The sequence below is a fragment of the Salmo salar genome, chromosome 01 (genome assembly GCF_965601325.2).
Source record: "Salmo salar chromosome 01, fSalSal1, whole genome shotgun sequence".
NCBI lineage: Eukaryota > Metazoa > Chordata > Actinopteri > Salmoniformes > Salmonidae > Salmo > Salmo salar.
The window spans coordinates 141178996-141200406 of NC_138291.1; the positions used below are offsets into that span (position 1 = coordinate 141178996).

Here is a 21411-nt window from a genome sequence, read left to right on the forward strand (position 1 = left end):
CTATGTCATCAGCCCAAATGGCAGCTTGGCCTTAATCATTGTGTCTGGTGTTGGCCATGATGGTTTCCCACTCTTCATGAACCGAGTTCCCCAAGATCAGTGCCAACGTATATACAGTATCTAGACCCATGTAGCAGGTCTATTTTTTATTGTGTGCCCACTGTCCACTCACTGACAGCATCTGTCACGTGATGATAATCAACTCTACATGGTTTTAGCAGACCTTTTGAGGAAAGAGAAAAGTTGAGAGAAAAAAGAAGCCTCAACAATGGTGAGTGTTTATTATAGTAGTCATTGATATAAATCTAACTGGATCTAGTTATATGTATGATGGAACACGTCACTAGAATGTAATCGAATGGCCAAAAACAGAGGCTAACGTTACAGCATCAACACAACCAGGCATATCAAGTTAGCCTACCTTAATCCTCTTATGCCCATCTGACACACAACGTTACCGTTAACTAGCCATAATCACTGGTCTGTATAACCCAATGAGCTAAAATCAGCAGAGTAAAAGGCACGAAATGAAACACACCCGCTAATAAAGCAAGCTAACCAGCTAGCTAACGTTGGCATCACAGTTCACAACCATGAACATCTTGTCTTGCCCCTGTGGCAGCCTTTTCTAGCGAGCTTGAGCTAGCTCGGACGTTAAAATGTATCCGATCAATTTGTGTAACTAATAATACACCCCGATGTACTGTATCTGAACAACTAGCTACCTAGCTAGCTAACGTAAGTTAGCTGTTGACATTTCTGCCAGATACAAAATTATTTGCAATACGGTTCTGATTCATCTCGGTCTCTGCATACTACCTAACACGGCTAGCTAGCTTATTAGGTAGCTTACCGGTAACTAGCTAGCTGTCAAATATAGGAGACCTGAACTTTACGAGTGAGAGAGACTGATCGTTGAAGCTCTTTTGGGGTTTCGTTTAAAGCAAAGCTGTCTCATTGTGCGTTATTGGTGGGCAAACGGTCTGCAGCTGTGCGCTGTCAGAATTGTGCTGACATCCACTCAAGGTGCACTGTCATTCAGCACTGCAGGCGAATTGAGAACGGGGCTAAGACTTCGGGGGCCGCGGTACTGCCCACGAGTCCCGGACACAAGGTACTGAACAGACGACCACTCCGGTACGTCGATAAACACTGACAAAACATTTAACTAGACAGAGATGGGCTGTTTTTCTGCGAATTGTTACCGTAAATGGGTCTGAGTCTCCTGTCGTTAGGGTCTTGCACATGGCCTCTCGCCGCCATGTTGGAGGTTACCAGGGTATATGGCTGAGCATGCGCAGTCGCGTCAAACAGGCAGGGATTTTTCTTCTTCGTTGAGGTTTATTGGCAGACTACACTCACAAAGTGTATTGCCGCCACCTACTGTACGGGGTAGTAAAATATCCCCAAAAACAAAATGTTTTGGATGAACAAATTCCTACTAACTACCAAAAACAAAAAATACTAACCAAAAGACATGCTACTTCTTCTGTTAAAATCCAATCTGACAGGCAGGAATTAAAAGGGGGAGTAGGATTTCAGTAGAATTCAACTTGAATGTTCAATAAACTCAAAACAGTTTATGAAAAATAAATGTTACAATACAGTCCAAGTATGTCAACTGCCATTAGCCCATATTGACATGTTATCATTTGAAAATATCAGACTGTGTTGTTTCTTTCATCCAGTTCACAATGACACGTGACTGTTATGTTTAGCTGTGCCACTAGGAGTTTATTTTAGTTTATTAGGATCCCCATTGGCTACTGCGCAGCAGCTACTCTTCTTGGGGTCCTCATAAAACATACAAATAAATGACAAAATACAGAACAGTTATAGACAAGGACAATAAATAAATAAATGAAATATAAATACATAAAACAATAATAATACAAAATAACAGTTATATATTGGAAAGACACCAAGAGATAAAAAAAAAATGACTATTTACACACTATTCATATTATATACAGTTAAATTAGACTTTTGGAAAGAGGAGAGGTGCTGTGATACAATATGTTGTTGTTTTTTCCTGAGTAACCTCTGGTGGCAGAGCATTCCACGATGACATGGCTCTATACATAACTGAGCGATGCATTAAATGCGTTTTTGGTTTGGGTACAGTGAAGAAACCCATAATGGCGTGTCTTGTGGGGTATGTACTGTATGTCTGTTTGAAGTGTATGCAAATAGATTATACCTGTGATTAGGCATTTTCAACACACACATTTTTCTTAAAAAGATCAGAAGAGAAGTAGTAAATTTCTCCTCAACCCTCAACCATGAAAGACTATCATGCATGTTGTTGATGTTAGTTCTGTGTGTGCAGTTAAGGGCAAGGCGTGCTGCTTTATTTTGATCCAGCTGCAACTTTGTTAGGTTTTTCTTTGCTGCACCTGACCATATTATCGGATCACTCTTGCCCTTGGTCTTTCAAACCCCTCCTCCGACTCACCTGTTCTAGAGATACAAAATATTTCAGATTAGAGCAGAACTATCATTTAAAATGTCTCCAATAAAATGTAATTGATCACAATATAAGTGATATACCGATCTGCGTTGCAGGATGACGTCTTAAAGCGGCAATCAGCAGTTGGAACAATAACAAAGCACACTCCCCGCCACTGTTTTGCTAAAAAGCTGAGGGATGGGGCTGAAGAAATGCAACCACTCAAATTCACAGACAGAGCTATGAATGCAAGGACCGACCATTCATTATATCAAAATTATAGTTTTAACCATGTTGAGACTATACAGTGTTTGTGTTTACTTTGTTTAAAAACATTGGTGCAAAACAAGCTTACATTTTGAGTTCTAATGGGGTACGACAGTTGAACTAAGCTAATGAGGCATTTCTAAGTTATATTCTTCAAGAATCAATGGGTACATATCAAAGGTTTATATGTAAAAAAATGTATTTAGCAACTGCAGATTGCCACTTTAACCAAACTACAGCAGATCACTTGAAATGATCCCCACTCCCGTCCTTGCCAGTAATGTACTATACAAATTCACAGTTGTTTTGAACGAGGCAATAGTCCGACACAATGGACACGTCATAATACCCATAAAAATTGTTGCAATGGTTTTTCCACCATTCATTTTTTACATTTTACAACAAATATAAATTAATTGTGCGTTCGGTGTTGGCTTCCCTTGGCATGACTTTTGATAGCTGTGTAATTCTCTCTCGGACAAGGTGAGTTTTATCAATATATTCGCCTCAATTTACTCTAAAAAAATTGCTATGGTAATTATTGATACAAGTTACCTTGTCTGAGATCGCGATGGTAAGCCTACACGAAATACAGACCTTACATAAAGTAGTTATAAAATCCCAGATGGAAAAATGAATGGTGAAAAAAAGATTGCAACCATTTCCGGGTTTTATTATTCATACAGTGGAACTAATGCCCCCTTCAAAACAATTGGGAACTCGGAAATCTCCGACTTCCGAGCGTTCAAAAAAACTTGGAAAAGACTAGCTCCGACTGGGAAAATCGATATGAAGGTCATCCAACTCGGGCCTCTTTCTAGAGCTCCGACTTTCCTACCTGATTATCACTGACGTCATTATTTGACCTTTATTTTTCCGAGTTCACAGTTGTTTTGAAAGTGGCATCAATATTGACACGCCTGGTGCCCAAATTGATTGAATTTGTCGCGCAGTGAGAGTCGAGTGGATACCAACGGATTCGGTTCAGTCCATCGTTCCAATGAGTTCTTCCCAGCTAGCTAGTTTATGCTTGTGGCTAAACTATCTAGCTACTTTCCGCGACAAGCGAGAGTGAAGGATACTGCTTCATGTTGTTTTGTTGCCGGCTTACAAACAACAACTTAAAGGCGCTACATGGTCAATCCGCCGTCTGCATTGGCCGTGTAGCATTTACGGTGATAAGGCCTCTGCATAAGTCAGGAAGCATTTACGGTGATATGACCTCTGCATAAGTCAGGAAGCATTTACGGTGATATGGCCTCTGCAGAAGCCAGGTCATTCATGCTTCACGGAGCAGCGCAGAGCTGTGTCAAGGAAATGAGTTTGTTTATACAGGACCTCCCGCCCTCACCTACCACAAACCAATCATGTCAATGTTGAGCTATATGGAGCCTCCACATAGTTAGAACTTTTGAGAGGCGCACAGCGATGCCCTACAAGCTCATTGGCCTCTGCATCCACCAGAGGTTCAGCAATTGCACCACACCATCCATATGGTGCCTCCAACCACATTTTACTGATCAAGCATAAATTGGCTCTAACAGATGCACACAAACATCAAGGTGGCTTTCCGATGGTTACAACCAATATTAGTAGTTATTTCTCGTGTAGGCTGCTATCCTACTCAAAATAAAATGAAGTTGTATGGAAAAAATGCATATATTGACACCCCTGTGTCTTGAACTCACAGGTAGCTAAGATCATTGGGCCAGTAACTGAAAGGTCGCTGGTTCAAATCCCCAAGCCGACTAGGTGAAAAATCTGTTGATGTGCCCTTGAGCAAGGCACTTAACCGTATAAGTGCCCCTGTAAATTGCCCTGGAGAAGAGCATCTGCTGAATGACTAAAATGTAAATGTAGCATGAGCAACAATAGTGGACTCAGCAGTTCGCTTTGAAAATAAATGTCCTCCATTGAAACTGATGCAAACAGATAGAAATAGTGGAACCGTACCACAATTGGACTATATAAGGTTGGAATGTTGTTATATACACCACTGTGGGTGTATTAGACCTCAGAATTGCATTGGGGTATACGTATATGCACTGTACAGCCTTACCTATGGATGTTGGGTCCTGTTGCACCCTCTACAACCACTGGGATTATTATTATTATTTAACCCTGCTGGTCATCTATGAATATTTGAACACCTTGGCCATGTACTGTTATAATCTCAACCTGACACAGCCAGAAGAGGACTGACCACCCCTCAGAGCCTGGTTCCTCTCTAGGTCTCTCCCTAGGTTCCGGCCTTTCTAGGGTAGTTTTTCCTAGCCACCGTGCTTCTACATCTGCATTGCTTGCTGTTTGGGGTTTTAGGCTGGGTTTCTGTATAGCACTTTGTGACCTCGGCTGATGTAAAAAGGGCTTTATAAATACATTTGATTGATATAAGTAGGACACGTGACATGCCGGCAACTTTGAGAAAAAAAAAAAATTATATCAGAGTTGTCTCGAGATGGCTATGCATATTCATGCTATGAGGCTATCTTTACATTAAATACAGTTGGTTGACGTAAACAACCCTCGTCGAATATTACAAAAAATTATAATAACATGTATCCACCAATCCAAAGAAAGGATAGGCAGGAGCTAGGCAGCCCGTCGTGCCAATGATGCCAATTTAGCAATTTTGTTGCTAGATTAAGCAACTTTTCAGACTACCCTGGCAACTTTTTTTTCAAACAGCACCTAGCAACAAATTTTGCTACTTTAAAAAATGTATTTGGAACTTTTATCAACTTTTGAAAAGTGACTCAAACGCTAAAATGCACGCATTTTCCCTCTAAATGACACAAAAATTATTTTCTCTGTCACACACTCAGTCACAACACACGTGCCTGGCTGCAAAAGTGCGTTGTGAGTGCTGTCAGCAGCAGGCGCTCAACTCCTGCACAGGCAGCAGCAGGCCTGCAGCAATTTCAGCCAATTGTAAATCATTGTTGGCTGACTCCAGCAGCAGTAGTATGCGTTCGACGAGACAAACCCAATGAATATAGTTGGTCACGAATGTTTGATCTTGAACAGCACTTACAACATCAATCAACATGTCTCAATCAAAATGGTACAGCCAGAAGTACAGAAAAGAGTAGGAGTCTGTACCTGAATTTAAAGGGTGGCTGAAGCCAGTAATTGGGGATGATTGTCGGGCATACTGTGTGTACTGCAAATCAGATATGCTTGCAAAAATGTATGATGTCAAAAAACATTGTGTTACAGCAAAGCATATAAATAAATCAAAACCGTACAACCCCACAACGCAGTCTACATTACAACAGTTGGTTAAGAAAGTGGATAATTGCAGAAGCTACTATGGCAATGGCCATTGCGGAGCATTGTTCCCTGCTAGCATGCGACCATTTAGGTATGGCTTGCAAAGCTGCCTTTTCAGATTCTGTGGCAGCAACAAACTTCCAAGTGCACAGAAATTATTAGGGGAGTACTGGCTCCTTATTTTCTCAAAAGGGTAACATCAGATGTGGGGGGTGAGAAGTTCAGTCTCCTTTTGGATGAGTCCACTGATGTCAGTGTCTCGAAATACCTGGGTGTGGTGATTCGGTATTTCAGTGCTAAAAAAAGAACCGTTGTGTCCACATTTCTTGGGCTGGTTGAATTGGAGGGGGGCGATGCCAGATCAATAGCAAAGGCAGTAGTTGAGTTTCTTGAGAAGTGTAACTTTAAAAAAGAGAATCTTCAGGGTATTGGCATTGATAATGCATCCGTGATGACTGGGGTGCACAACAGGATGCACAAGATTTTAAAGGAAGAATGTGCATTGCCCAATTTGGTACTCATCCTCTGTGTGTGCCATTCTTTACAATTGGCTGACAGTGCAGCATTCAAAGAAACCATCCCTAGGAGTGTTGAGTACTTAATCAGGGAAACCTACAACTGGTTTTCCATTTCCCCAAAACGGTGCGAGGCGTACAAAGCAGTGTATGCCACCATTAATTGTTGCCAGAAACCCCTGCAGATCACCAATGTGTGTGCGACACGTTGGCTATCGATTGAACCTGCGATAACTCGTATATTGAGCCAGTGGGAAGAACTGAAACTCCACTGAGTTGACCAATGCCAGTGAGCATTGCTACACGGTGGAAGTGCTCCACGCCATGTACATGGACAAGACCAACTATGACTACCTGACAATCTTGTAATTAATCCTGTCCAATGTACAAGTTGCAGTGAAGTCATTTGAAGGAGAGCAAACAGAAACAAGCTTTTGGACAATCTGGTACACCTCTTAACATCAATTTGCAGCAGAGTAGTCAACCCTATGGCAAAAATGTCCTGAAGGATGCCATTGATGGACATCTCAGTCCATCACCATTCCTTGGGTACCTTTTCGAGAGCATGGTGTACCAACTCAGTCTTGCGCCAGAGAACAAAAAGGAAATTCGGAGACGGTGCATCAACTACATTGTTGCTTTAAGCAAGGAGCTGCAAGCAAGGCTCCCAGACGATCTAGAAGGCGTCCGAAACATGGCCTTGTTCAGTGTTAAGAAAACGCTAAAGCACAATAAAGGCACCACCAAAATTATTAAAGGAGCTGAGCTACTGGGATACCAGCCCCATACAATTGATCAAATTGATTCCCAATGGAGAAACATCCGTCTGTTTAGGTGGGACTCAACTGAAAATACATTTGAGTTTTGGAGTGAAGTGAATAACTACACAGACTCTTCCAGGTCAAATCCATTTGAAGAACTGTGCAAAGCTGCACTCGCTGCCCTCTCCTTGCCACACTCAAATGCGGAGGTTGAACGGCTATTCAGCCAAATGAGTGTGGTCAAGTCAAAGTTAAGAAATATGATGTCACTGCACACTCTCAACTCCATACTCCTGGTGCGGTATGGACTGAAGCTGGCTGGTGATACCTGTTACCAGCATGAACTACCAAGTGAAGTTCTGCAGGAGTTTGGCACCACAGCAGCATACAGCTTTAAGGCCACTCCATCCTCTTCTGCTGGTTCCAGCTCCGTAACAAATCAGTTGGACAGTGAAGATGAAGTGGATTTCCTTGCCAATCTATGATTCATCATATTTACAATACGTATGCAAGGAGTGGACTTTCTGGAACTGGTGGAGACACACAGCTGATGGTGGCAGTGTGCACTGCAGTGTGAGCGAGAACAGTGGCAATATCTGGAGGAAACCAGTAAGCAGCTATCCAGCCAAGCAGCACAACAACCTGGAGAGAGCTGGAGAGAGATGCCTAGCGCACACGTCATTATTTGAGTTAAGTTGCTTGTTCAATAAGATAGCATATACAGTATACCTTGTTATTAGCTTGTACCTATAATTGTTGATCAGTTAGGTAGCATGTTAACTACCAAAACACTGCTTAAAACTATACTTGTTCAGAATGTGTAGGTTTACTAGTTAAAAATAAAATAAATCAAATGTATTTGTTCAATAATGTGTAATGTGTAATTGTTCAAAAATTAAATGTGTTGTGTTTAAAAATAAAAATATCTGATCATATAAAATTAAATTACTTTTACAAATAAAAATGTGATAATAAACAAACAAATCTAAACTAACAAATGTCAAATCATATTTTTCGCCGATGGCCAGTCAATTTGAGTAACGTCATTGTGTATTCTACGTAATGACGCAGTTTTACATTAAAAGGTAATGGCATCATCACTTTAATGACGTCACAATGTCATTTAGCAACAAATTGACCTGCCGCTAGCAACTTCCTCTGAAAATGTGTTGGCAACACAAAACGTGCCGCTTTGTGGACAACGACTCCCATTGATAGGGCGGAGAGACATGTATTTTTTTTAATGGAATCCTTATTTAACTAGGCAAGTCAGTTAAGAACAAATTATTATTTACAATGACGGCCTACCCCGGACGACGCTGGGCCAATTGTCTCTTGTCAGTATATCCATAATCACAGCCACAAAGTAATAATTGATCTTCTTAAGATCCGATTTGAAACCAAACCACACTGATAACCGTATGCCTAACTTTAAATGAATTGTGGTTTTCATTAATTTGAACGAAATAGGGCCATTTGGACTTTGTGGCTGTGGTAACTAGTCGATACCATGAATCGGTGTATGTGAACGTGAGTAGATTAACTTAAACAACGGTCGGACATCTTGGACGCAGTTCCAGTGCTTCTTTAGTTATTATTATTATACCTAGGCAAGCAGTTTTTATTATGACATCAATTTAGTAACCCGGAAGAGGTTCCTCACGGGGTCAGATCCATTTTCGTAGCTAAATGGTGAATTCTTGAAACACATATTTTTTGATAATTCAGTGGTATGTGTGTGATCGTTAAAAAGTCATCATGCTAGTGTTTCGTTAAACGTCATAAATTATCCCTCTCTTTAGCCAGACATTTGGCTTGTTAACTTAGATACTCACGTAAGTAGCTGCTGGCTAGGTTAGCTGTAACTTGCTAGCTGTCAGACAGTCTTTGTTTTGGTTTGGTTTGGTTTTTCGTAGAGAAGAATCGTCATTCTTTCATAACACATGAGTGTATCACTGGTCGTTATCCGTCTGGAGCTCGCAGACCAGTCTCTCTCTCCACGGAATTTCCAATACACCGCCGGTGAGTTTAATCATTTCAGATTTACTACCGACGTCACCAACTTGCTAGATACTAGCAGCAGCTAGTTAGCTAGCAACTGTTAATTAGCTAGTCCACAGTGACAAATTGTGTTTCTTTTTGTACTCTTCCTCACAGGAGTATGAGGACTAGGAGCATGAGAACTAGCTAGGCTAAAACATGTAATATTCTGAGCCTCAGCATCAGAGCAAGTCACTCTCTCTTCTAAGCAGTAGAGACCTGCTCAGGTTACGTTTTCTGGAACACATTTGGCTCAGAGTAACTTCAGTGACTCAGCCATTATGGCAAATTATCGACACACATACACACACTGTTTTGGATGATGATAATAGGTATTGTATTGTTCCAGAAGTTGATGCTTTGTGTTTGTCTGGTCTCCCTCTTTCTACCTGTCCCCCTCTCTGCCCCTGTAGCTGAGGATATGTCAGAGGAGGATTTGCAGGAGAAAGCTCTGGGCTCAGCCAGGCTTTCTCTGAGTGGGAAGACAGAGTTGGAGAGAGCAGCAGTCCTACACCAGCACATCGGCAGCAGAGCCATGGGAGACATGGTCATCGAGACTATTGCACCCAACCCTGGTAAAAATTAGGGTGTATAGCTATATGGATTATATATATAATGAATGCAATTCTGTACACAAACCAATGTATTATTGATTGTTGGGGTTTAATAATGCTGTAATAAATGTTGAGTGTGTTTTTTTTTTATAAGTGTTGGGATATGACATATTCTGAGATTTCATAAAGAAAATACAGCTGTGAATATCATTCTGTCAGACTTCATAGGAATAGAAATCTCTAGTTAAACCTGATCTCTGCTCTGTAGATAAAGGAAATGTTGAGCAGACTGGGGCAGAGGGAGAGGAGGGTGGAGGAGCCTGCCCTCTAGAGAATCAACCAGGCGAGAGGGACCCTAATGAGGGCACTACAGAGGACAGTGCCAATGGCACAGAGACGGCTCCAGACTCGCCCTCCAAGCATCTTCCAGACCAGATCTCCTTCTTCAGTGGAAACCCCTCAGTGGAGATAGTCCACGGCATCATGCACCTCTACAAGACCAAGTGAGTCTCTACTGCTATATGCAGCACTCAGTCTAAACCCCTTGGCTTTATATTTCAATAACATTTCAGTAATTTAGTAGACTAGCTCAGTTGGTAGAGCATGGCGCTTGCAATGTCAGGATAGTGGGTTCGGGACCACCCATATGTAAAATTTATGCACGCATGACTAAGTCCCATCGGATAAAAGCAGCTGCTAAATTGTGTGTGTGTGTGTGTGTGTGTGTGTGTGTATATATATATATATATATATATACATACATACATACATACATACATACATACATACATACATACATACATACATACATACAGTTGAAATCGGAAGTTTACATACACTTAGGTTGGAGTCATTAAAACTCGTTTTTCAACCACTCCACAAATTTCTTGTTAACAAACTATAGTTTTGGCAAGTCGGTTAGGACATCTACTTTGTGCATGACACAAGTCATTTTTCCAACAATTGTTTACAGACAGATTATTTCATGTATAATTCACTGTATCACAATTCCAGTGGGTCAGAAGTTTACATACACTAAGTTGACTGTGCCTTTTAAACAGCTTGGAAAATTCCAGAAAATGATGTCATGGCTTTAGAAGCTTAAAAAATGCTAATTGACATCATTTGAGTCAATTGGAGGTGTACCTGTGGATATATTTCAAGGCCTACCTTCAAATGCAGTGCCTCTCTGCTTGACATCATGGGAAAATCAAAAGAAGTCAGCCAAGACCTCAGAAAAGAAATTGTAGACCTATACAAGTCTGGTTCAACGTTGGAAGAAATGTCCTAATGCCTGAAGGTACCACGTTCATCTGTACAAACAATAGTACTCAAGTATAAACACCATGGGACCACGCAGCCGTCATACTGCTCAGGAAGGAGACGCGTTCTGTCTCCTAGAGATTAATGTACTTTGGTGCGAAATGTGCAAATCAATCCCAGAACAGCAAAGAACCTTGTGAAGATGCTGGAGGAAACAGGTACAAAAGTATCTATATCCACAGTAAAACGAGTCCTATATCGACATAACCTGAAAGGCCGCTCAGCAAGGGAAAAGCCACTGCTCCAAAACCACCATAAAAAAGCCAGACTACAGTTTGCAACTGCACATGGGGACAAAAATTGTACTTTTTGGAGAAATGTCCTCTGGTCTGATGAAACAAAAATATAACTGTTTGGCCATAATGACCATCATTATGTTTGTTGGAAAAAGGGGGATGCTTGCAAGCCAAAGAACACCATCCCAACCATGAAGCATGGGGGTGGCAGCATTATGTTGTGGGGGTTCTTTGCTGCAGGAGGGACTGGTGAACTTCACAAAATAGATGGCATCATGAGAAGGAAAATTATGTGGATATATTGAAGCAACATCTCAAGACATCAGTCAGGAAGTTAAAGCTTTGTCGCAAATGGGTCTTCCAAATGGACAGTGACCCCAAGCATACTTCCAAAGTTGTGGCAAAAGGACAACAAAGTCAAGGTATTGGAGTGGCCATCACAAAGCCCTGACCTCATCCTATAGAAAATTTGTGGGCAGAACTGAAAAAGCGTGTGTGAGTAAGGAGGCCTACAAACCTGACTCAATTACACCATCTCTGTCAGTGGAATGGGCCAAAATTCACCCAACTTATTGTGGGAAGCTTGTGGAAGGCTACCTGAAATGTTTGACCCAAGTTAAACAATTTAAGACAATGCTATCAAATACTAATTGAGTGTATGTAAACTTCTGACCCACTGGGAATGTGATGAAAAAAATAAAAGCTGAAATAAATAATTCTCTCTACTATTATTCTGACATTTCACATTCTTAAAATAAAGTGGTGATCCTAATTGACCTAAGACAGGGAATTTTTACTAGGATTAAATGTTAGGAATTGTGAAAAACTGAGTTTAAATGTATTTGGCTGAGGTGTATGTAAACTTCCGACTTCAGCTGTATAGTAAGAGACCATGCCTACCTGCATGACTTCCGACTTCAACTGTACATACATACATACATACATACATACATACTGAATAAAAATATAAACGTTACATGTAAGGTGTTGCTCCCATGTTTCATGAGCTGAAATAGAAGATCCCAGAAATGTTCCATACACACTAAAAGCTTATTTCGCTCAAATTTTGTGATCAAATTTGTTTACATCCCTGTTAGTGGGCATTTCTCCTTTGCCAAGATATTCCATACACCTGACAGGTGTGGCATATCAATAAGCTGATTAAACAGCATGATCATTACACAGGTGCACCTTTTGCTGGGGACAATAAAAGGCCACTCTTTAAATGTGCAGTTTTGATACACAACACAATGCTACAGATGTCTCAAGTTTTGAGGGAGCGTGCAATTGGCATGATGACTGCAGGAATGTCCACCAGAGCTGTTGCCAGATAATTTAATGTCAATTTCTCTACCATAATCCGCCTCCGTCGTTTTAGGGAATTTGACAGTACGTCCAACCGGCTTCACAACCGCAGACCACGTGTAACCACACCAGCCCAGGACCTCCACATCTGGCTTTTTCACCTGCGGGATTGTCTGAGACCAGCCAGCCGCACAGCTGATGAAATTGAGGGTTTGCACAACCAAAGAATTTCTGCACAAACTGTCAGAAACCATCTGCGTGCTCATCGTCCTCACCAGGGTCTTCAACTGACTGCAGTTTGGTGTGTCGTAACCGACTTCAGTGAGCAAATACTCCCCTTCGATGTCCACTGGCATGCTGGAGAAGTGTGCTCTTCAAGGATGAATGCCGGTTTCAATTGTACTGGGCAGATGGCAGACAGCGTGTATGGTGTTGTGTGAGCGAGCGGTTTGCTGAGTTGCCCCATGGTGGCAGTGGGGTTATGGTATGGGCAGGCATAAGCTACAAACAATGAACACAATTGTATTTTATCGATGGCAATTGGAATGCACAGAGATACCGTGATAAGATCCTGAGGCCCATTGTCGTGCCATTCATCACCTCATGTTTCAGCATGATAATGCAGTCCCATGTTGATCTGTACACAATTCCTGGATGCTGAAAATGTCCCAGTTCTTCCATGGCCTGCATACTCACCATGCTTGTCACCCATTGAGCATGTTTGGAATGCTCTGGATCGATGGTGTGTTCCAGTTACCGCCAATATCCAGCAACTTTACACAGCCATTGAAGAGGAGTGGGACATCATTCCACAATCAACAGCCTGATCAATTCTATGTGAAGGAGATGTGTCGCGCTGCATGAGGCAAATGGTGGTCACACCAGATACTGACTGGTTTTCTGATCCACGCCCCTACTTTTTTTTAAAGGCATCTTTGACCAAGAGATGCATATCTGTATTCCCAGTCATGTGAAATCCATAGGTTAGGGTCTAATGAATATATTTCAATTGACAGATTTCCTTATATGAACTGTAACTCAGTCAAATCTTTGAAATTGTTGCATGTTGCGTTTTTTATATTTTTGTTCAGTGTACATGCATACATAGTCTATCCTTTGACTACAGTATACCAAATATAGGATTTATTGACAAGGTATCTCACTGGCATTGAGACAATTTGGTTTCCCCTGTCTGTCCCCTCGCAGCAAGATGACATCCCTGACGGAGGACGTGCGTCGCAGTGCCATGCTGTGTATCCTGACCGTCCCCTCCACCATGACCAGCCACGACCTCATGAAGTTTGTGGCACCTTTCTATGACGTCATGGAGCACATGAAGATCATACGAGACCCCACCCCTAACCAGTACATGGTGCTGATCAAGTTCAGTAGCCAGGTGAGATGAGTAAGATCATAGAACACTGCGCTTTTGTTGTGTTTTAAGGTCTGCTTATGAACTGTGTAATTATTTACTCGGGCCTCTCTCTCTCTCACCTTCCTCTCTACCGCCCCCCCCCCCCCCCCCCCCCCCCCCGCTCCAGGCTGACGCAGATAGTTTCTACACAGCGTGTAATGGCCGTACGTTCAACTCCATAGAGGACGCAGTCTGCCAGCTGGTCTATGTGGAGAGAGCCGAGGTCATCAAGTCTGAGCAGGTGCAGTATGTACACTAGTCCCTTTAAAGACCGTCTTAGCAGTGTATCTGCAGGATATGGATTATAATCTTTCTCACCCACCCTCAGGGCGCCAGTCTTCCAGTGATGGAGCTGACAGAGCTCCCTAAGTGTACCGTGTGTCTGGAGAGGATGGATGAGTCAGTGAACGGGGTTCTCACTACACTCTGTAACCACAGCTTCCACAGCCTGTGTCTGCAACGCTGGGAGGACGCCTCGTGAGTACTTCAGCCTGATTCAACTCGTAACTAGGGCCGGGACGTTACCAGTATCGCCATATTTTTTTCCATGGCAAGAATGAAAACGCAAAGCAGACCTCACTCTTTGGTCCTTTAAGAACCTGCTGTTTGTAAAATATTGTGTGCCATAGCTTGGAAAATACAAAAATGTGACTCTGGATGACAACATAATGATGTTTGTTTCCAACATTAGGGCTGTTTTCGTGTTTTGTTTCCTTGCCGGGATACTAACGAGTATCGCGATACTGGTATCATCTCGGCTCTACTCACAACATGGCCTTGTGTTTCTTTCTCCATCCTTCCTCTCTCTGGCCAGTGAATCATCGTCATGTGCTGCTGTTTTATCCCTGGGTTTTGGATGGGTCCTTTTTTGACACGACATTTGAACAATATGGCATTGTGTTTTAGCATGGGGACAAAAAAAGTGGTAGCTGGTAGTTTTGATGTGTGTTTAAAGGTGTTGACTGTTCTGTTCCAGCTGTCCTGTGTGTCGGTACTGCCAGACCCCAGAGCCTGTAGAGGAGAACAAGTGCTTTGAATGTGGCGTACAGGAAGTAAACATTATTTACATACTAAAACGACATACATTTGCATACCTCTATATGTACTCCTGTCATTTACAGTGGCTATTGGTGTAAAAAAATGAGCACGGCTAATGTTTTCCCTCCTACGCCCCTACCCCTGGTTCATGTTTTCCCTCCTACGCCCCTCCCCCTGGTTCATGTTTTCCCTCCTACGCCCCTCCCCCTGGTTCATGTTTTCCCTCCTACGCCCCTCCCCCTGGTTCATGTTTTCCCTCCTACGCCCCTCCCCCTGGTTCATGTTTTCCCTCCTACGCCCCTCCCCCTGGTTCATGTTTTCCCTCCTACGCCCCTCCCCCTGGTTCATGTTTTCCCTCCTACGCCCCTCCCCCTGGTTCATGTTTTCCCTCCTACGCCCCTCCCCCTGGTTCATGTTTTCCCTCCTACGCCCCTCCCCCTGGTTCATGTTTTCCCTCCTACGCCCCTCCCTCTCCAGAACCTGTGGATCTGTCTGATCTGTGGTCATATTGGCTGTGGTCGCTACGTCAGTCGTCATGCCTACAAACACTTTGAAGAGACGCAGCACACGTACGCCATGCAGCTCACTAACCACCGTGTCTGGGACTATGCTGGAGGTACAGCAGACTATGGGGAGTTCAGACTTCTGTCTGTGTTTTGTAAATGCCAATGTGTATAAACCGCTGTGTGTAGCATTGCAAAGGTGCTTAACTGATTGTGGATGCGTATTGTAGATAACTATGTTCACAGGCTGGTGGCCAGTAAGACTGATGGGAAGATGGTTCAGTACGGGTGTGAAGGAGAAACCTGCCATGAGGAGAAGATAGACGCTCTGCAATTAGAGGTGTGTGTGTGTGTGTGTGTGTTTCTGGTTTTACTATCCTTGTGGGGACTAGAAGTCCTCACAAGGATAGTAAAACAAGGAAATATCGGACAAAGGGGGACATTTTGCCGGTTCCCACAAGGAAATAGGCTATTTTAGGTGGTCCAAACCTTTTTGGGGGCCCACGACCCCATTTTGATATCTGAAAATTCTTGTGAACACAACCATGTGGAAAAAAGTATGTAATTAACAGCCAATGTTCACTTTTTTTATTTGGGACTATGGCAGTCAATTCGAACAGTATTTCAGATTGTCTTCTCAACTCACCATCACATACTTTTAATGTGGGGCTATGACAGTCAGTTGCAAATGAGTCTGACATACCGTCTCTTATCTCACCGCCACTAATGAGGTGGGTGTGATTGATGCATGTCGAGTCAGAGCTTCTCAAAGTCAGGGGGCGTGGTCGACAGTTACTCTTACCGTCCTACTCTAAGGGAGACGGCAGGGTGTTCACTCTGACTCAGGAACCAAAACTCCTCCGTAGTGACTCGTGAATGCGTTGTCTGCGGCATTCAGTCACAATGACAGCTCGATCAGCTGTTCGATTTCACTTACCGACATGTTGACTGAGCCAGGATCACAGTCAAACGCATTGGGAAGTAGGTCACAAAGTGCTCTTCCAAGCATTGGAGGTGAGCAGTCATCACTGGTGTGGGACACTTACTGATGCTGTTTTCTGTTCGAAACCTGCACAGCCGAGGGAAGGGAGCATGGTTCGCTTTTGAAAGACTCTCTAATAAGAATTCTTAGTTTACAATCGAAGTTACCTGCTGCAGTGTATCTCCGCGTTCTGTGCTCAGCTTTTTGTCTGCCAGTTGCTCTCGGTGCATCATACAATGCGTCCATATGGCAGAGGGAGACACAGGCCTGCCAGCCTTCCCGCCATAGATGGAGGTCCATCTGTGAAAAAGCCCACCATTTGATCCCATGGAATCCGTTTTTCGTCAATATAGCCATGCGGCACACTGAACATCCTCTGTGCCCTATTTCATGCTCGGGGATCATGAGACAGAACAATATGTCCTCGTGAATAGCATCCCCCGAACAAAAGTCAATGCATGGACATCTCGGGCCCTCAAAGCCAACGTCCATTTGGAGAGCGTAAACTGGGGAGTTTGAGTCGTTCAGACAGTTATTTCTCGCTTGCTAGCAATAGCATCAATTCTTAGTTTAACAGTGATATCTGACAAAGGTATCAATGTGATTTTATGTGCCTCTGCCTCCCCACATATTGTTTTCACCATATCAATTGAGGCCGGTAATATCAAAGTCTTTGTAATAGTGTGTGGTTTCATATCCTAGCGGGCCTAGCCATTCACCATGGGAATGATTCAAGCGGCCTTTTCCCATGATCTAAGGGCACGCTGAGTAGCTTTCATTTAGATTCTTAAGGTTAACCACATTACAATGATTTTGAGATACTAAGATGATCTAAAGTTTTTTTGGTGTATAATTTTGGAAATTTTCCTTCAACTACACTGTCATATCAGGCAACTGTTAGTTTGAGAACCACTGGTTTAGGGGTTAGGTTAAGTGTTAGGGAAAATCCGATTTTGAATGGGAATCCGTTTTTTAGTTCCCACAAGGATAGTAAAACAAGTTTGTGTGTGTGACACCCTATTTTTCATTCTAATGTAACAACATCAACTTACAATTTGATGTGTTATATAATATGTCAACAAAAAAATTATGACCTATTGTTAGTTAACACACGCGTTAAAGACGATTTGTCTCCCCCAGAATGATCTTTCCTCTTCCTGCAGTATTCTTACCTGCTAACGAGTCAACTGGAGTCCCAGCGCATTTACTGGGAGAATAAGATAGTTCACCTGGAGAAGGACACAGCGGAGGAGGTAGGTGCCTGATTCAGTGTGGACATGTGTTCGGAGTGTGTGTGTGTGTGTGTGTGTGTGTACGCACGCATCTGTCCAGCTGAATGTCTGGTCCATGTGTGCTTGGTGTGTGCGTACGCTCATGCCCTGTGTGTGTTTTTTAGATCAACAACATGAAGGCCAAGTTTAAGGAGACCATAGATCGCTGTGATAACCTGGAGCGTCGGCTGGGAGAGCTGGCCAAGGACAAACAGAGCATGGACAAGAAGTAGGTGGAGCCTCTCACACGGCAGCTGTCAATCATCCTGACACAGTAGAATTTTCGAATCAGTAGAATCTGCTTGTGGATTGTAGGTACATAGTCATGCTGTACATCATCATTCTCTCTCTAAAGTAGTTGGGAGACAGGAGAGAAGTTGTTATTGAGAATCTGTGTGTTTTGGTAGCACCATCTACCTGTAGGTGGTAGGTACATATCCATGCTGTATGTCGTACCCCCCCCCCCAGGTGTGGTCAGCTGTCGACCCGTGTGACAAAGCTTGGTCATGAGCTGAAGGAGGAACAGGAAATGAACCGCTGTCTGAGAGCCAATCAGGTTCAACTACAGGCCCAGCTGGCCGAGGAGGAACGCAAGGCGAGAGAGACGGGTGAGTCAGAGGGAGACTAGAGCTCTACTTTGTGGACATAATCTTTATCTGGGAGTGTAATGGATGACAATATTATCTAAATGACAAGTCTCTCCTATCTCCCTCCTCCAGGCGAGCGTAAGGACGGGGTGATAGCCGAGCTCCAGGAGCAGCTGAGAGATGTCATGTTTTACCTGGAGACCCAGCAGCAGATAGAAGGTCTTCCTCCAGAGACCAGGACTGAGATACAGGAAGGAAGCATCAACATCGGCGCAGCAGCCACTCCCGCCCCAGGACCCTCCGCCATAGGCAGAGGCCGCAGGGGGCGGTCCAAAAGGGGGAAGTAGAGAGGACACAACTAGGAAGGGAAGTCGGATGCCGGAAGTGACCCACAAAAATGACATTATTGAAGTGTGTGTGAGTGCGTGCGTGTTGGTGCCTTTGTGTGTGCCTGTGTTTGTGCTTTGAAAAAGGACCCTGGCTCCTTAGACACTATTTGGAGATGAAGGGGTCAGAAGTTAGGTGTATATCTCTGCTTTAAGGCGCCCACTTTGCTGAATTAAAAAATGATTGATTTGAAAGAGGTTTGCTCTTCTCCCTCATTACATAATTTTTTGGGGTTGACCTGCTAGTTTACGTCCTTAAAGAAGGAGAAGAGATTCATGGGAATAAGGAAGTGAGTAAACCGGACAGTAATGATCGAAAGAAAGAAAATAACCCTCATGAAATGTCATGACTCAGTCCTATAGTGAGAATGGGGTTTCTGCTGGGTTTTTTTCTTCATTTTGATCATTTTAACGTGTCAGAACTGAAGATCCGAGATTTAAGTCAAGCGCTGAAATGTTTAATTTCTCAATTTACGAATGACCTGTGTCAGATTTATAGACTGGCACAGGATTATGTGGCTGATGCTTTGGCATTCCTACACAGCTGAGATGTGCATCTGTACAATCTAGAATATATAATACCAGGGTTTAACATCAAGGGTTGCCCTATTTCCTTGGGCAAGTGACTTTAGCAGTCACGCAAGTTGAGCCTGCACTGAGGTTTCCCCATTGGGCAGGTGATATTATTTATTTTTTTGATGTGTGAAAATAACCAAACTGCAAATAATTCCAGTAGCCTAAAACTGATCTTTCTGGTTTCTCCCGATTTGTTTAAGTGAAAGACAGACAATTTATTGCATTTATAGTCAGGCAAGTTTAGCCAGCCTCGTATTTTTTGAAAAGACAAAAAATTCAAGTACTGATCTTTCTGATTTCCCCCCCCCCTATGTGTAGGGGAAAGGCAGGCAATACATGGCACTTCTGCATGTAAATAGCAAACAAAAACATTTGGGGCAAGTAATAAGAATCTTCGGACAAGTGCCTAGCAGATTTTTATGTAAATCCCTGTAATGCAGTACAATACTCTTCAAATAGTCTACATCAGTTTCACTCCTGTTTCCATGCACCTAGCTGTATGTATGCGACCACCATATTCTCACCAACAACCCACCTCAGTCAAGCATGAAATAGCACTCTATTGCCTCTATACTGACCATTATCAGCTGTTTGTGTTCCTTGTTTACGTTCCTGTGTGTTTGTGTTGCATTGCTAAAAGCCTTCCAGTATGTTCTGTTCAGGCACAGCTTTCCACTATAGTTTAGCATCAATATTGTTAAAGCATGGTATCCAGGTCAACATAGACATTCAAATGGTACACAGCTGCATACCACCTTTTATTTTAGCCAACTTTCAGCAGTTTAAGTTTTCACTGTGTTTTGTATTCATGTTGTTAAGCTCTCAATAAATGATCTTACCATTTGTACTCTGCGTGAGGGTGTTTGTTCAGTAATGTGCAGTTCTACCTCAGTTGAGTATTGAATGCTGTTGCTTTAAGTAGGTTGTTAGGGAACAAAATTAAACTTTGGTTCTGGTGTTATTTGTATTCCATGTTATAGAGAAGAACATATATGATATACGTTATTGTCCCTGAGGGGAAATTTGACTTGGACAATAGAGCAGCACTCTATCTTCCACACACTGAGTTTCCAAAACATTAGGAACACTTTCCTAATATTGAGTTGCACCCCTTTTTGCCCTCAGAACAGCCTCAATTAGTTTGGGCACGGACGCTATAAGGTGTCAAGCATTCCACTCCAATGCTTCCCTCAGTTGTGTTAAGTCGGCTGGATGTCCTTTGGATGGTGGACCATTCCTGACACGCAAGGTAAACTGTTGAGTGTGAAAACCCAGCAGTGTTGTAGTTCTTGACACACAAACCGGTGCACCTACTACCATACCCCGTTCAAAGGCACTTAAATATTTTGTCTTGCCCATTCACCCTCTGAATGGCACACACACACAATCCATGTCTCAAGGCTTAAAAATGATTCTTTAACATGTCTCCTCCCCTTCATCTACATTGATTTGAAGTGGATTTAACAAGTGACATCAATAAGGGATCATATCTTTCACCTGGTCAGTCTATGTCATGGAAAGAGCAAGAGTTCTTAATGTTTTGTACACTCAGTGTAGCGACCCACTATATATACAAAAGTATGTGGATACCATTCAAATGAGTGGATTCTGCTATTTCAGCCACACCCGTTTCTGACAGGTGTATCAAATCGAGCACACAGCCATACAATCTCCATAGACAAACTGGCAGTTGAATGGCCTTACCGAAGAGCTCAGTGACTTTTAACACGGCACTGTCACAGGATGCCACCTTTTCAAGTCAGTTTGTCAAATTTCTGCCTTGCTAGAGCTGCTCCGGTCAACTGTAAGAGCTGTTATTGTGAAGAGGAACCTTCTAGAAACAACATCTCAGCTGTGAAGTGGTAGGCCACACAAACACAGAATGGGACCGTTGAGTGGTAAAGCGCATAGCGCGTAAAAATCGTCTGTCC

The 21411-nt window shown here is 42.9% G+C and overlaps 2 protein-coding genes across 3 annotated transcripts in view; one reads left to right on the top strand and one right to left on the bottom strand.

The window, feature by feature from the left end:
* LOC106562660 (N-alpha-acetyltransferase 25, NatB auxiliary subunit) overlaps positions 1-9234 on the bottom strand; it is a 24543-nt gene extending 15309 nt beyond the window's left edge. Inside the window, exon 1 of one of the 2 annotated variants that reach the window (XM_014127639.3) lies at positions 9101-9234. Coding sequence is in view for 1 of the 2 variants with exons in the window: in XM_014127631.3 (XP_013983106.2) it covers positions 1206-1263 (58 nt within the window). In the remaining variant the exon portion in view is untranslated. Of the gene's footprint in view, positions 1-1205; positions 1359-9100 lie in introns of those variants that run through there. The other variant, XM_014127631.3, reaches the window with a different exon arrangement.
* LOC106562673 (BRCA1-associated protein) lies at positions 9004-20327 on the top strand. The gene is made up of 13 exons (XM_014127650.3): positions 9004-9287; positions 9719-9880; positions 10128-10362; positions 13930-14119; positions 14265-14378; positions 14466-14614; positions 15114-15189; positions 15653-15791; positions 15909-16018; positions 17824-17913; positions 18057-18160; positions 18400-18539; positions 18651-20327. Exons 1-13 carry the CDS (start codon positions 9209-9211, stop codon positions 18863-18865), a joined length of 1803 nt encoding a protein of 600 aa, XP_013983125.1. The 5' UTR covers positions 9004-9208; the 3' UTR covers positions 18866-20327.
* Positions 20328-21411: the final 1084 nt, after the last annotated feature.